Below are 16,139 nucleotides of genomic sequence, written 5' to 3'. Positions count from 1 at the left end.
TTAACTGTCCAAGTTTAATATTGGTTTTAATTTACAAACATCTCCCCACGTTCCTTTGGGTGCTCTCCAGGACTTGGCAGAATCTAACGCTATTTGGCATTGTCCGTGAAACGACCAACCGCAACGTCCAAAATGCATCATCCACCACCGCTGCAGCATATCTTTAATGTCCAAACCAGCCAAGCTTTTAAAAAGGTCCTTGCTGTTCAACACCATGTCCAGCCTGAAGTGGGCCGTTAATTGGCAACCCAGAGAGTCAGCTTACAAAAATTTAAACAAAAAGACAAATCCACCTTTTTTAAAAAAAGAAAAGAAAAAAAAAAAAAAAAAAAAAAAAAAAAAAAAAAAAAATAGTAGGTCCTAATCTACAGTTGATCAAGCATCGAGGACATGAGGACAAAGAAAACCCATCACAAGTATACCAGGACAAGGAAATATATATATGTACATATAATCATAGATATTTATAAAATGTTTTTATTACTCCATATATACACTTTTCACAAGTCGTCCAGGGAGAGGGAGGCTAAAAATGAAGCACTGCTTCATGTTGCATCACAGATCAGCTGCTTTTCGTTAAAACAAAGCAGAAAATAAAAAGGACTAATGACTGAAAGAATAGGCACACGCACCCGGAGAATCTCGTGACCAGATCGAATGGAAAAGGCAAGACAATATGTACTTCTTTAGTGCCGTCCGTGAGCAGTCCTCAGATTTGTTGAGCGGTCTCTCCAAAAAGGTTCTGTAGCAGACGAGTCCAGTATCACAAAAAAAAATAATAAAAAGGATCAAAAAACATCACAATAATTAATTAATTCCCAGTTGAAATATAACCCCAGCATGGTTTCGTATCTTTGAGGTCTTTGGAGGAAGGGTAAGGGATCACTCAGGTTCCACTGTTAACGAGCCCGAAAAAAGCTCTGGTCACGGGTCCTTGGATTTCGTGGATCGCTCCTAAATCTAGTAAATGACTTCATACACTGTGGCCTTCTTGTCACCAGATCCTGTCACGATGTATTTATCATCAGCAGAGATGTCACAGCTCAGGACAGATGAGGACTCCTTAGACTGTTAAAAGAAATGGAAATTAAAAAAAAAAAAAAAAAAAAAAATTAGAAAAATCTAAATCATGATCAACTTATCAGCCCACGCTGCTTTCGTCAGATCTTATTTCAGGGCAAGCAAGGAATAAAACACGTCAGGGCATGCTGTTATAGGAAAATAATCCACGACTGGGTGTCGCGATTGATTATTTTCCCAATATCACCATGTCCCGATGTCTTTTATTCCTCTCACACTACAGCAATTCGCAAACAATTACAATTTCTATTCGTTAAAGATCATGTACTTTTTATCCATTTATAGTTGCGTTTAATGTTGTTTAACGTCTGCACGACCAGTTAGTCCCTATTACCATTTATATCATAACGTCGTGAAAGTCTCTTTTTTTCTCCTTGAAGTTAGTAAGTCATTGTTACTATAGAAACAATAGCGTATTAACGAGAGCATTAATATAAACCTGGTATTTGTTTTCAAGACCGTCATGGCTGCTGTTAAGCGACACGTTCTGCCCAATGAAATTTGAGAAATCAACAGCGCTGTTGTATAAATAACAACAACGCTGTAAACAACAAGAATGAATCTCTTTTGTTTCTCAAATATAGAAGCTTCTGTTCTTGTCCTTACTGAAAACTGAATGGTGTTTCAAATGTGTCAAACTCTCACAATGGTTCTTCAACCTCCCGCTTCTCGCATCATCATCATCACCACCACCACCTACACTCTTCCCAGTCAGAGAGTTAAAAGCTTTGAAATTACCATCCCAGCCTGCATGGCTTCTGCTAAAGAACACATCAATCTCGGTCCCATCGGGGCCACACTGCGATGCGAATGAGAACGAGTCGGTTATTGAGTCACGTACCTGGAAAATGCTCGCGCCGTACGGCGTCCTCCAGGCATTCAGCAGATTGTCCTTCCCTGTGCTCACAAACCATTTACCTTTAGATCGGAAACATCAAGAGTTAGTGCGGAGAGGGAGGGGGGGGAAAAAAAAAAAAAAGCCAAACACATACACTCTTGCTGCACTGAAAGGAAACACTCAGATGGCCAAGGACAGAAGCAAGGTGATTGAGGCATTACCATTCAAAACACCAGCTTCTGTTGTGTGTGGGAATAGCCTAGCAGAGCAGCTTCGTGCATGAAAAAAAAGACAATCAACGCAAAACCAAAAAAAATAAATAAATAAATAAAAAAAAAAAAAAAAAACCCTGCGAAAGGGTACAATCAGATGCCTTACCGCAATAGGCGAACTTGAGGGAGAGCACGCAGCTCTCATGTAGGTGTAGCTGGTATTTGTCTGGTTTGGTGTGGTGGAGAACCTCCACGTTGCTGCTCTCCATCCCTACAGCCAACCACTCACCAGTCGGACAGTAGCCCAGAGAGAAGATCTGTGAACGAAATGGCACGAGTGGTTATTCTCACACACGCCACAGCCTGGACGGCAGGGCATACGATCACTCTCAGGGTACACCTTTCGGGCCACAAGCTTCAGAATCATCTCGAACTGATTGCAGTGACTAAGTGAGAATCTTGTTTAAGATCGGAAATGTCTATGGTTGATCAATCAAATTACTACTTAACGAAAGAATGCTCTCTAGATTCAATGGCTCTCTAGTGAATGCTAAAGATCTGGTTTCGCAAGTTACATGTTGTAGAAACTACAGCGCATGGTTTACACCCTACAGCCATGATTATCAAAGAACTGACTTTTTTTCCGTCATGTCATGGTTACATGTGGAACTAGGCGTTTGTGCGTCTTACTTGTGAGGTGAAGTCGTGCTGCTGGAGCTGTCGTCCCTCTCTCAGGTCCCAGGAGCGGACGGTGTTGTCCAGGCCACCCGTCCACAGCTTGGTGCCGTCGTGAGAGATGTCTATACAGCTCGCGCCATCTGTGTGACCCTGGAACTGCCTGCAGAACCAACAGCGAAACAAAGTTATTTCTCACTTGCACATGTATAATACACATCTCTAGTACTCTGTTTACAAAATGCTGACTCACACACTCACACACTCACACACTCACACACTCACACACTCACACACTCACACACTCACACACTCACACACTCACACACTCACACACTCACACACACAGCAGAGCTGGTAAAATTCAGTATAGTACACAAGGTTTCCAGTGAAACAGAACTATACAGAACTATACAGACCCCCGGACCCCCCCCGTTTTTCTACACAGCAGATCTGGTCTGCTATCTGATCTGAATTCACAAAAACACACACACTACTGTACTCACCTGACAAGGGTCTGGTTGTGTAGGTCCCACACGGCGATATTTCCGTCGCTGCAGCAGGAGAAGCAGACCTTGGCGTCAGGGCTGATGGCCAGAGCGTAGCAGGCCGGGGCTGATGAGGTCAGTTCAGCCTTGATGCGCGGTGTCTGAGAGGCCAAGTCCCAAATGGTCAGAGTGCTGGCCTCGCCACCCACGATCAGTGTGCGGCCGTCTGGGAGCAGCTTACACGAACGAATGTAATTATCTCTGTTCTAAAGACGGCGCGAGAGTGAGAGCGAGAGAGAGAGAGAGAGAGCGAGAGAGAGAGCGAGAGAGAACAATGCGAGTCAAAAAGTGCCAGTTTATAAAGGAGCAATTGTTCGAGTACTCTGAGGAAATTTTTTTCTTGAATATTCCGAGAACACCATGTAATCTAATGTAATTTTCTCCGCCCAGTCTTTTGTAACGCGTCTCCTTCACGACTCCCTGTAATAATCGCCGCTTTGGAGGACGCGAAAACAAAATGCCGTGGTTTCGAGCGAGCAAGCAGCCTTTCTTTCCCCAGCCTTTCCGTTTCAGTGTGATGATTATGAAGGTTATTGGAGAAGGAGAAAAGGCTGATAAGAGCTTGCAGCTGAGTGCATGCAAGTGGGGGGCGGCTGAGGGCGGGTTCGGTATCTTTTAAAAAGGTTTCCAGTTGGCATTTCAGAGAGGATGCAGCACATTTTCAGATTAACAACAGAAGCCTGGATCACTCGCAGGGCCAGATCGATAACCGGGAGCTTTCAGACAAATTAAATCACTTTATGATAGCCACTGAACAGCTCATCACATCCACGCTGTCCTTTCATTCCACCCCCTCCCTACAAACCCCGTCCTCTCTGCTGTGGAAAAACACTTTTACATGCCAGAACACTTGATCCGCTGAAAAATAAGTCAATTAAATTCATGAGCCATATTGCAATATTCATTTTAGAGAAGATTTTCCCCAGGATCAATTTTACAACATTTAACAGTTAAAAGATTAGTTTATGTACGCATATAAAACAGACGGCTGTCGATAAAGCGGTTTGTTCCTACATTAAAGTCTCAGCAAAGAGTATAAACTATTGAAAAAATGCATAGGATCCCAAACCTGAGGGTGACAATAAACACCCAGCAACGTTGATTATGATGATGAATAAAGAATTGAATTTAAAAAAATAATAAATAAATAAAATCTGCTAATCAGCCCAATTCTGGCTAATATTCTCCTGGGCATGTTTGATTGACAGTCCTGTTTAAAATTCCCAGCCTGCTACGCCAATAAACACCATGGCACAGATGAGAAGTACTGGGACTGTTCAGCCCTAAAGGCAAAAACCAATGGTTAGGGTTTACAAATGAGGAATTATAAAAGTGTTACAGTTGACTATGCTAGCTAGGCCAGCTTTCACCCACAGATTTGCATAATTTTGATAAAATCTGTGTAGGTGGGACAAGCAACATCAGCCTTTTAACTAGCGTGTAGTCTTGTGACTAAAGTCAAATACATGATTCCTATACTTTACATAATCATCATCATCATCATCATCATCTCACGTAGCAACATGTAGCTTAACCCAAAGCCCAGAGTCTTTACCAGGCAGTCCAGTTGGGACACGGGGCTCTTGCTGCCAGGCTGGCTGATGTCCCAGATCTTGACACATCCCTTGCCACCCGTGTAAACGTGGCGTGTGGGGTTGCTAATGGTGACGGCACAGACCACCTCGCCATGGCTCAGCGTGTTAATCTGGCGTGCGTGGCGTGGGATGCCTGGGCCGATCAGCGCATCTGGAGGAAAAGGGACGGGCTGCATCTGACCATCTGCACTGACGTGGAATGAGTACGCTCTGTTTGGAGCAAAAAAACCAAGTCGGATGAAAAGGAATAAAATGATCAGGAAAGTCTGTGTTCAATCTTACAGGAAAGGTTTAATAAATAAAATAAAATAAAACAAAACCAGCACTCTTTTCCTGTGCAACCCCAAACGTAGTAGCCAAGTGTCCAATACTTGCTTCTTTAATTTTGCTCTGCAGCTGTGAGGCTAATGTAGCTAACAAATTAAGCGGTACGGTTTAAGACGATGTCTGATAGTAATCTATAAGAATAAGCACTACAGTGTTTAATGCAGGCTGCCAGCTGTTAGAGGTTGTTTTTTTAAAACTATTTTTACTATTATTCTGCAATACATAAAGCAGTCGCGTTTATACTAGTGATGCTTTACACCCCACTAGGTGCCACCTCGGAACATTTCAAGGTGAATTGCAGAGGTTGTGCTAGTGCTGTGCTAATTTAGCGACCTGCAAACACCCATTTACATATAGGGCAACAAAACATCAACAGACTAGGCACTCACGGTTTTCCTCCAGAGATCGACGACAGGCTGGCTGGGAGACCTGGAGCCCGCATGTGAGGATGTGGATCAAATCCAGGCTGTGAAAACAAAAACATGCGCACAACTGAATTCCACAGCACAGCATACCACAGCTTGTATCTCCGCTCTAACCCTCTTTCTCTTCACTACAGAAAGGCTTGTGAAAACATGCAGCCACCATGTCTCTGCCTTAAGCCTGTCACACCCAGTTCAAAAGATCAAGTCGAGCAGCACACATGCAAAAGGTGATATTTAAAGGAAGATTAGGTGACCGGGAAACACAGGGGGTGATCGGAGGGAAGAGGAGAGGAGAGGGGTCGCACCATGGGCGGCCGGCCGTAAGCTGCCGCCGTGGCCGCTGCGCTCATCTGAGGGGAGATGAGGCCGTAGACACCCGTACTGGAGAGAGAGCCGTTCATCTCTGGGTGATGACCCATCATTGCAAATGGAGCAGCGTAGGACAGAGGAGTCCGCAGTGCAGGACCTGCACACATGTTTTAATACCGTCATTTGATTTGCCAGAGTATAATAAGGCAAATGTGCATAAAGCTTTAGTGAAGCATAGAGCAGCACATCACAGGCACTGTATTGGCAATGTGTGCGAGACTCCCTATCCATCTATATATCTATAATTACATAGATTTTTCTTACCCAAGACTTCCATGCCAAGGGGTTTGGGCCCTGGGATGGGCCTGAGTCCTGGGGTACTGCTGGTTCCTGGGGTGGGTGCATCATTGCGTGGGGTGGGAGTGTTGGACTTCAGGCCTGGCGTCGAAGATTTATCATTCTAAACAAATCAGGAACCGAGAATTACAAAGCAGCCAAGCTAAAAACCGCAAAAGCACAAATCCAGAGACGATCAGAGAGCTCTCTCTTGCTAATCCAATCAAATCCTGACAGCTTATTTTAATCTGGATTAAATCGAAGCTCCTGCACCATCCAAACAGGAAGAGAAGGAGGAAAAGCTGCTTTATCTTTGCACTCTCTTTTAATCTCTTTTTCTCCACTGGTTTATAGGCAGAGAAACAGGGAGACTTATCTCCATGATGTCACTGCAATAACAGATAGGTAGAGGAGGGCGAGGAGGGGGGAATCAATGCTCAGATCTTACGTGAGGGTGATCCTTGGCTTTGGAAGATGGCGTGCTCCCAGATGAAGCCACAGAGGCTGGACTGTTTGGGGCATCTTTCTTCAGCACACGGGCCTTGTCCAGGCCGTTCTCTGGTGGAGAGTGAGAGGGGCTGCCCCTCGGAGTGGGTGGGTCCTGCAGAGAGAAAGAACAAATTCAGAGCTTAACAATTTAAATTTGGATATTTCAAGAAAGAAAACTCAGCAGCTTTTATTAGAACAGTGCAAGGAATTTACATAAGCTACCTCATTGGACACGTCGACCACCAGGTCATCGCTTTTGTCACCATCACTGTCCTATTGCAGAAAACAGGTTTGTTTGTTTTTTTCCCCAACAAAGAATGAATGTAGGAAGTATACAAGCAAGCAAAAACAAATATTTGAGTAAAAGGTATAGTGAATAGGGATGGGCGATACAGACTTAAAAACGGTATCGCGATATTTCATGGTATTTTTCTTTCGCGGTAAAGAAATAAAACGATGATGTGTAAATAGTAACATTCAACACTATCTATTTAGCTCTTTGGCCACAAGTTACATCAGCATACAGCGGTTGGTGTTTTTGCTTGAGGTGGAGGAACAAATCTGTGGGTTTTTGACACGTTACAAACCGCAGACGTTTGATTCACATCTGATCTTCTGTATCCGAGCCACTTTGATATTACGGAGGAAGCTCCTGTTTTGGGGATTAATTATTCTTCTCGTCTAGGGTCGGAACACCACCTTCCACCATGCTTGTTCTAGCTCTATGTGTGAGATGCCCACGTTGCGGAGCGCAAACACATCAACTGTATCGTCAATATATCGTCACGGGATGACAAGTTCTGATCTGCAGTACTGGAATATCATGCAATGCAGGATATGGCACAGCCCTAATAGTGAGTGATTTAGGTGGAAGTCCTAAAAGCTGGATGCTGGTGGTCCACATCCGCTTTTTTTTTTAATGGGTTTTTGAGGAACCACAAAGGGGGGGCGGGGTTTGAAAGTCTTGTCAGTGTGCACACTTACATATCTTAAGTTGTCCTTCTCTTCCATTTTGCGTTTCTTTGAATCCAAGCTGTAGTCAGACGAGGCTCTGTGTTTCTCGCTGGCCCGCAGGCTGTCCGACGGCGACACAGAGTTATTCTGCAGGGACAAGGCACAGAAATTGGTCAAAATGTTTGGTGGTAACATGATAATTACTTACATAAGCATGCAATTACAGCAATCACAGTGTAGTTTCCTTTATTGGTCAAAAGAAGCTACACTTTTTTTGGTTTGAAAAAAACATATGTACTGAAACTGGGCAACATGGAGATATGATCTTGTGATATTCATTATTTTCTTATAACACCACATTTTAGTCCTTTTATAGCACAGCATTTTGACAACTATTGCCACTTTTAATTTATTAAGGAATACATGTTTTTTAACCATTTAGATAGTTACTGCTGTTGCATATAAAGCAACCACCTGAATTAGAGCTGGAACGACTGTCAGAGCTGCGGTTATAGAAAATTAATCAACACATTCTGACCAATGAGATTCGAAAGTGCTACGGTATAAAATCTATTCTTGCACCATGTTTCATTATGATATTTTCGCCATATTGCCCACCCCTATGGTGCATAAATTATACTTACAACATGTAATGACAATGCAATACTAAGCAATGCAATACTACTAATAAAAATAAGCAACACTATGTCCATCGGAGGCTGTAGAACATCCGATAAAGACCTCATATAGAACCTCTATGTAGCAGGACAAACCTGGATGGATGGACAGAGCTCTAAATAACCACAACACCAGTATCAGAGGCAACGTACGGCCACTGGGACGCGTGTGTAAGTCCAGCTCTTGCTGAAAGTAAACACTGCTGGAGCAGAGGGTTGAGCTCCATGCCATGTTACATCAGCGCTGGACTGGCAGCTGGAGAGACGCTCAGGGGCGTCCAGAATCGCTGAAGCAAAGCAGGCAGGACAGCTGAACAAACTCGGGGCTGAAGACAGGAGTGGGTCGAGGGGCACTACGCTTCAAATGCTTTGCGCCAACCCTACAGGCACGCAGCCTCGCCCAGTCACAACACGCCAAGTGTACAGCAGAGCAGGAGGGAAGTGATCCTGACAGCACGGATACGGCGGCATGATGGGAGGAATAGATGGAGGGAAGGGAGGAGGGGCAACGGAGCGAAACGTAAACAAGCTGACCAGAATCAACAGCCTCCCTCCCTGAGAGTTAACCAGCCAGAGGACAGCTTGTTTTCCTCTCCTCCTGTGTCCCCAAGCCAAACACAAGCCAACAGTTAACCTCTCTCTACATTTAGCAGGGCTGAACAGACACACAGCAGGAGAGCGAGTGAGTGAGTGAGTGAGTGAGTGAGTGTGTGTGTTCATCCTTCCCAGGCTGCTTGGCCTTCTGCCAAGACCACTCACTCGCTTTATTGCTCTTGGTGGGTTTCCACCACAAAAAAAAAAAAAAAAAAAAAAAGACAGGAAAGGAGGGAGGAAGACAAAGTGGGTGTACAGGGAGGAGGAAACTCAATGAGGTACTTAGAGACTGGCTGTGTGTGTTCGAGTCTGTGTGCAAGAGAGAGAGAGAGAGAGAGAGAGAGAGAGAGAGAGAGAGAGAGAGCGCAAGCGAGAGGGCACAACAGAAAGGCTTAGTAAAGAATCAAAACTATAATATGGGTGGGAAGAGAAAAGTGGGGGGGGGGGGGGGGGGGGGGGGGGACACAAGCAAAAGAGAACTGGCAGCCATATTGACTGGGCACCGAGTGCCACTGGCTGTGGGCATGCCTGAGCAGGATGGCATCCTCCCCAAACCAGAGCGAGGCGCTGCCAGGGCACACAAGCCAAGCCCAGGCTCTCACTAGACCCTATTCATCCAGAAAGAGTGAGTGAGTGAGAGAGAGAGAGATGAAACAGAGGATGTGGTCAGGCTATGGGAAGTGTCCTCCAGACAGAAAGAATTCTCTTCCAGCCTGGAGATGAAACAAAGAGATGCCAAGCGATGGTGCCAGGCGAATCCTGTAGCGCAGGCGGCCATGCTGCACCGCACCTCAATGTAGCCTTTGTCAGTGCAAGCCTACACTCCTTGTCTCAATCTCATCTTAATCCAAAAATAATAAATAAATCTAGACAGCACTGACAACATGACACGACAGAGAGGAGTGTGTGCGTGTCTGTACGTGTGTGTGTGTGTGTGTGTGTGTGTGTGTGTGTGTGTGTGTGGTGCCCCGCAGCAGGTTTAATTGGCTGCCCTTTTAAGGCCGGCTTAACATCACTCAATAAGCGAAGCTCGGACGGCCTATCAGATGACCCGTGACAACAGGAAGGCCATGCAGGCGCGGAGCGGAATGGCCACCGCGGCGCTAAGCGCTAATCAGCAACAGGCTCTGATTTCTGCAGACATGACTGCACCCATTCAAGCTGCTTGCCAATTACACACACAGACCATCGCTCATAGCCAGCTTACTGGACAAAGAGAATACAAGTGGGCATTTGATACAGAACAGAACGGAGGGATCGGACAATAAAGAGAAAGATGAAGCTGCCTCGGGGGCTGCAAACCTTCCCCGTCTGATGACACAGAAAATAAATGAAGCCTGAATGAAAGCAGGAACGTCCTGAGAGTCGAGAGACACCGAGGCAGAGACAAACTATAACAAGGGAGGGGAGTGCAGAGGACAAATCCTTTAAGACACAGAGTCAAAGTCTTTTTTAATTGTGATGAAATTATAGAGCTGTTAATCCCTGGCCTGTGCCGTCGCTCATTTTTCACCTGGATTAAAGGCGGCGCAGGATTAAACCTCGACTCCATTTCCTTTTCATTACTTTATTTAAAAGGGCTTAGCGCGCGGTAATGCGGCTCGGCTCTCTAATGCCACGCAAAGAGCCGCCATCAGCAAACAGCGCGGCTCAGAGTCAATGTCAAGCTGATGCCCTCGTCACACTCACCGTGCTCGACTCCCGGTCTGCAACCGCACCCACGGAGGAAGAGGAGGAGGAACATCAGGAGAAAAGGGAGGATGCGATTTCCGGAGGCAACAAGAGGACAGAAGAAGAAGAAAAAAAAAAAAAAAAGAAAAAGTCAGTACAGATTCAACCTTTATAGGATTTCTTCTTTTAATCTTCAATAACCTATGCATGTGTGCGTACCTCTGTGCTCCAGATCGTGATGATTCTTCTCGTCTTTGACCGGTAAGTGCGCCTGATTTCCCAGAGCTCCGAGCGTGAGCAGGCCAGATCCAGAGCCTGTGACTGGGGGAAGGCCAGGGGGCTGCAGGCCTGAGGGGTGAGGGGGCAGCTGGACAGGAGGACCATGTGCCGCATGAGAGAGGTGCTGAGCCTGGAGCTGCTGCTGCTGTGGGAAAAGCGCGCACACACACACACATACACAAAGACACAAAAAAAAAGTCCAAGTGGGTTGCTGGGAAAAAGGTAGAGACACTAAATGCTACAGGAGGAAGCACACATGTACACACACACACACACACACACACACACACACACACACCCTGACACGTATTAGTCTTTAGATCAAACCTCCTTTTCCACTCACAAGGTGAAGCTTCAGGGAACCTTTTAAAAAGAACTAGCTAAACAGTTTTGCAATCAGAATATGAGAATGCAATATTCAGGACTTCAACAAGCTTCGATTCTTACACATAGGATGCTTGTCACGTTTCTATTATTCCTTTTAGTTAGAATTAACCTTCGCGCTGATTTACGCTTGTAACGTAAATCAATAATCGATAAAAATCCCCTGCACTGTTCATGTCTTTTATATAATAACTCCTGGGTCATTGGTAACAAAAGAACACGATCCCCAAGCCCCTAACTCAGTTCTGAGTTCGAGTTTAAGCACCTTGTCAGTGGAAAATGGATTCGCGGGTACATGTCCAGAAGCGCTGTATTCCAGCATACACTGTTAGCAATACATCAGCTGGATGGTCGATAAAGTATGTTAAAGGTGTAAATCATGTCAATCCATACACACAGCAATCAATCAATAAATAAATAAATAAATAAACAAATAAAGAAAGAAAGAAAGCGTGATTTATACAGTCATATCTGAGCACTGATTGAGAAATGTTTAAAAAAATAAATAAAAAATAAATAAATAAATAAACCCCCACATAAAGACTGTAACTCATCCCAGAAACAACTCAAACCCATAATTAATTGATGAATTGAATCAGGTGTGCTAGAACAAGAAAATCAAACTGTGCTGGAAACCAGGTGCAAATTGGGGGGGGGGGGGGGGGGGGGGGGGGGTGAAGAAAGAGGTCTAAACTCCTCGCCACGCCTATTTAACAACGGGTAATTAGCTGCTACATTGTGTTCTTGTTAATTCAGTCATCAATAATGTGGCCGGAACGAAATAGTCCCTGTTTACGAGTGAGAAGGAGAGAGGTAATGATGGGGAGAGAAAAAGATGGGAGAAGACAAAGAGAAAGTGCGCGTGTGAGAGAGAGCGAGAGAAAAGGACAACTATCGTGCAGTGGGAGTTGTTAATGAGTTCTGCACTATAAGAATCATAAAACTGCCTCATTACAGATGCATCACCTCCCTCTGGAGAGACACATAGCAAAATAAAGAAATAATCATCAAACAATGCTGTGTAACAGTATTAAGGCTAATAAAGATCTCTCTCACACACACACACAGCAGTGGGAAGAACACAAGACATTTCAGTCATTACATGAACGTCAGTTGTGAGTTAAGCTAGTACTTCCTCAAACTCATACCACACACACACACACACACACACACACACACACACACACTTCATAAAACACACAAAGCAACTGTTAGAGCAGCATCTCAAATGGATCAAGCCTCCTGCAGTACATGCACACACTCATCTGCACAAAGCGCTCTTAAACACTGACCATCAGAGCGGGATAGACGGCATGGGCCTGTTGCTGTGGAAGATGAAGATGAAAAGACACTCAGACATTTAGCTACACACTCGTTACCTGTACATATCATACATTTCTGGATGCACCACGATTCTGTCGTGACGCATGAAACATCACGGCACATTTTAAACGTTACACACAGTTTTCTTGTAAAAGGTCAACTTTTCTGATCAAAACGGTCATAAACAACATACGGCACTGACGAAAAGGCCTAGTGTTAAACCCAGCATTACTCTTTAAAATAAAAGAAATCAAAAATCAAATCAATAAAGTTACACTTTCCTATATATATATATATATATATATATATATATATATATATATATATATATATATATATATATATATATATATATATATATATATATATATATATATATATATATACACACACACACACACACACATATACTAGACTTTTATTTATTTTTTTAATGAGCTGCATCAAGATGCATAAGCAATGATTTTGTTTTTTTAGCTTTATCACCACATCTAGTCACTGACACAAAACCAAACTGAATCATGAGGTATCTGGAGATTCACACCATTAAATAACCTCAAGATTTGCTTCTATATTGATTCAATGCCAAGTTTTAATCACTTCTTTTTTTGCACCTTGATGCATCCCTATAGCCTACATGAGGATCTCTGGCTTCTAAACGTGATAATTTTGTCAATCAGGAAAACACTGTCAGCTGAGTCATTGCTCTGTGTCAGGTGGACAAGGGGAAGAAAGAGAAAAGAAAGAAAGAAAAAAAAAAAGGGGGTGCATAAGCCAGGGTCCAAAGTGATTGACATTAAACGGTAATTTCCCCATTATTACCGAAATGTAGTGTACAATAAACATTACACATGGTTGATGGATAATAAACTTACATGATGTGACATCATAACAGAGGGACCTTAAATACTACTGCATGTGCAGTGTACATGTACAGTAGCTAAATATATTTAGTTTTTACCCCAGTGACACACCTTATCCTGAGATAATGCTTCCCACCTTATTGCCCATCGTATGTAAAACAAAGGGCTGTGTTATCAGAGAGTCAAATCGGCTTGTTGGCTACTATGGAAATCTGAATTTGAAACCCAAATGTGAAGCAACAGCATGCAAAGAGAGTGCGGGGTTCCTCTTTACAACAAAGACCACGGCAATAACACAACCTGGGCTGATTTACATACAGGGGACGTGTTGGACGATAAGTGTAAAGAAGAAACCATTTACATTGGCTATAATAACATAACCACTGTGGCATGAATTTGGCTGTTCAAACAGGTGTGGGTGTGTGTGAGTGAGAGCGAGAGGGAGAATGGGTGTACACCCATGTGTAAATAAGTCTGCAGTGTTTAACAATGTTAATGATATGGTCACTGCATTAAAAAAAAAAAACCCACAAAGACAGCCATGAATAGAGAAGAATCTGAGAAAGCCAACAGTGCTTTGAGATTTAGGGTGCAAATACAATGAGATCAGACCACTTACCTACAACAGTGCTTCTCAAAGTGAAGCAGAGGCCTCATTATTATTATTATTATTATTATTATTATTATTATTATTATTATTATTATTACTACTACAGTGCTGAACATGCCATGTTAATAAAGTTACTCCATTATGGTCTTATAGTAAATCAGCCTGTTAAATGGGTCACTTGGATGAAATGGGTTTAATCCAAACTTCAATCATTCAAGGTGCTCGATAAATAATGTCAATTTGCACATAACGTGTGTTTTTGGAAACAAAAAGCTCTACAGCAGCAATAAAAAAAAAATAATGAAATACTACTGTACACATTTAATACTGAAGAGTTATGAATAGCATTATATTCAGAGCAGAATCATGAACGAAATATAATGAATATAAAATATATGAATATAACGCGCACCACACACACACACACACACACACACACACACACACACACACACACACACACACACACACACACACACACACACACACACACACACACACACACACACACACACACACACACACACACACACACACACACACACACACACACACACACCTCTGACTTCCCCCTTTATGTTTAAACCAAAGAAGTTTATAGAATTTGCTTATAGAATTTGTAGGGGGAAAATGACATTTCTGACATTTTCACCCCTTAAATGGGGAAATCTATTAAAATAAGTGCTTGGGTACTATTTGGATATTGAAAATTGCTAAGCGGATAGACAGCTTTCTGTTAGATCTCCGACGCAGTGCGAGGGAAACCTTCTGGAATAATCACAGAAAACAAACCGAACGCATATTTCCTCTCTTTCATTCCTTCGCTGTATCTCTATGCCTGCTGCCTCCTGCTTTCCTCTCCACTTCCCTTTCAATTTTTCGTTTCCATGCTTCTTTACACCTCCTCCCTCTCCCAGTCTCACTCTCACCTCAGTGTGTGTGTGTGTGTGTGTGTGTGTGTGTGTGTGTGTGTGTGTGTGTGTGTGTGTGTGTGTGTGTGTGTGTGTGTGTGTGTTCGTGCCAAATGCTGCTGGCTCCCGATTACCAGTGAATCTTTAATGACCCCATCACCCCTCCCTTTCCTCTCCCACTCACTGCCAGGGCACAGATTGATCTTTTGCCATCTCTTTATCCAACAAATAAAAGCTTGTTTTTCCAACCGGTGTGTGTGCGCACACTAGAGAGAGAGTGTGTGTGTGTGTGTACTATGTTTCTGCCTGACTGCCTCCCCCTATTTTTCAGCCATCAGAATAACAAGGAGACACTGAGGACAAGTGTGTGTGAGCAGTTGCATTAAACTGCTCTCACTCACACACACACACACCGAAACACCCCCGTACTACCCCCACCCCACCAAACCCCATTTCTCCAAGCTGCTCTGCTGAATGGCCGTCTGCTAAATGGTGCGGTCCTCTGGACAGTTGCATTCAGCTGGACTGGAGGAAGCAATTACCTTGAAAATGGGGGTCAGAGTCTTGGCTCATTTGCTTTAATTGAATTCCGATATCTGGCTCGAGCTGGCCCAAGGCCTGAATCAGAGAGAGGCCTCGTGGGCCGCCTTAACCCCAAGTGGACTAATCACAGAGAGATCAGTCACTCTAACCTCCCACTATTCCCTCACTACTCACCACCGTCATCTCAACCCTAAAATAGACTGAAGCTCGAACAGATGAAAGCCGCACACGGCGGCCTGTAATTGTAAAGGTCAATGAATTGGAGGAGCCGGCGTTGTTTTTGCATCTGTCACCCTTGGCCTTTCAATCATCTCATTATGTCAGAAATGAACACAGGGTGGTGTTTACACTACCCCTAAAAACTTCTTCCAGGTTTTTTTTTTTTTTTTTTTTTTTTTTTAAAGAATAGCAAACAATTTTTGCATTTAGCCAAAATGTAATACATCAGCCAAGACACAGTTGATGTCCAATGTCGGTTTCTATGAGGCTAAAGAAG

General features: G+C 43.7%; 1 protein-coding gene across 9 annotated transcripts in view; it reads right to left on the bottom strand.

The window, feature by feature from the left end:
- Positions 1–16,139, bottom strand: part of tle3b (TLE family member 3, transcriptional corepressor b) — a 32,462-nt gene continuing 16,323 nt past the window's right edge. For 3 of the 9 annotated variants that reach the window (XM_017458801.3, XM_017458804.3, XM_017458802.3), the window contains exons 8-22: positions 12,686–12,718; positions 10,950–11,154; positions 10,749–10,765; positions 7,819–7,935; positions 7,057–7,107; positions 6,794–6,946; positions 6,334–6,469; positions 6,006–6,166; positions 5,665–5,741; positions 4,909–5,158; positions 3,312–3,559; positions 2,821–2,968; positions 2,297–2,447; positions 1,922–1,998; positions 1–1,068 (exon numbers count right to left, since the gene is read on the bottom strand). In XM_017458801.3, the coding sequence (XP_017314290.2) occupies positions 961–1,068; positions 1,922–1,998; positions 2,297–2,447; positions 2,821–2,968; positions 3,312–3,559; positions 4,909–5,158; positions 5,665–5,741; positions 6,006–6,166; positions 6,334–6,469; positions 6,794–6,946; positions 7,057–7,107; positions 7,819–7,935; positions 10,749–10,765; positions 10,950–11,154; positions 12,686–12,718 (1,932 nt within the window). In that variant the 3' untranslated portion in view covers positions 1–960. The remainder of the gene's footprint in view (positions 1,069–1,921; positions 1,999–2,296; positions 2,448–2,820; positions 2,969–3,311; positions 3,560–4,908; positions 5,159–5,664; positions 5,742–6,005; positions 6,167–6,333; positions 6,470–6,793; positions 6,947–7,056; positions 7,108–7,818; positions 7,936–10,748; positions 10,766–10,949; positions 11,155–12,685; positions 12,719–16,139) is intronic. The other 6 variants (XM_017458803.3, XM_017458806.3, XM_017458805.3 and 3 more) reach the window with 3 other exon arrangements.

Source organism: Ictalurus punctatus, chromosome 27 (genome assembly GCF_001660625.3).
Source record: "Ictalurus punctatus breed USDA103 chromosome 27, Coco_2.0, whole genome shotgun sequence".
Lineage (NCBI taxonomy): Eukaryota > Metazoa > Chordata > Actinopteri > Siluriformes > Ictaluridae > Ictalurus > Ictalurus punctatus.
The sequence above is the reverse complement of the archived record's forward strand: the minus strand, read 5'-3'. Positions and strand labels throughout refer to the sequence as shown.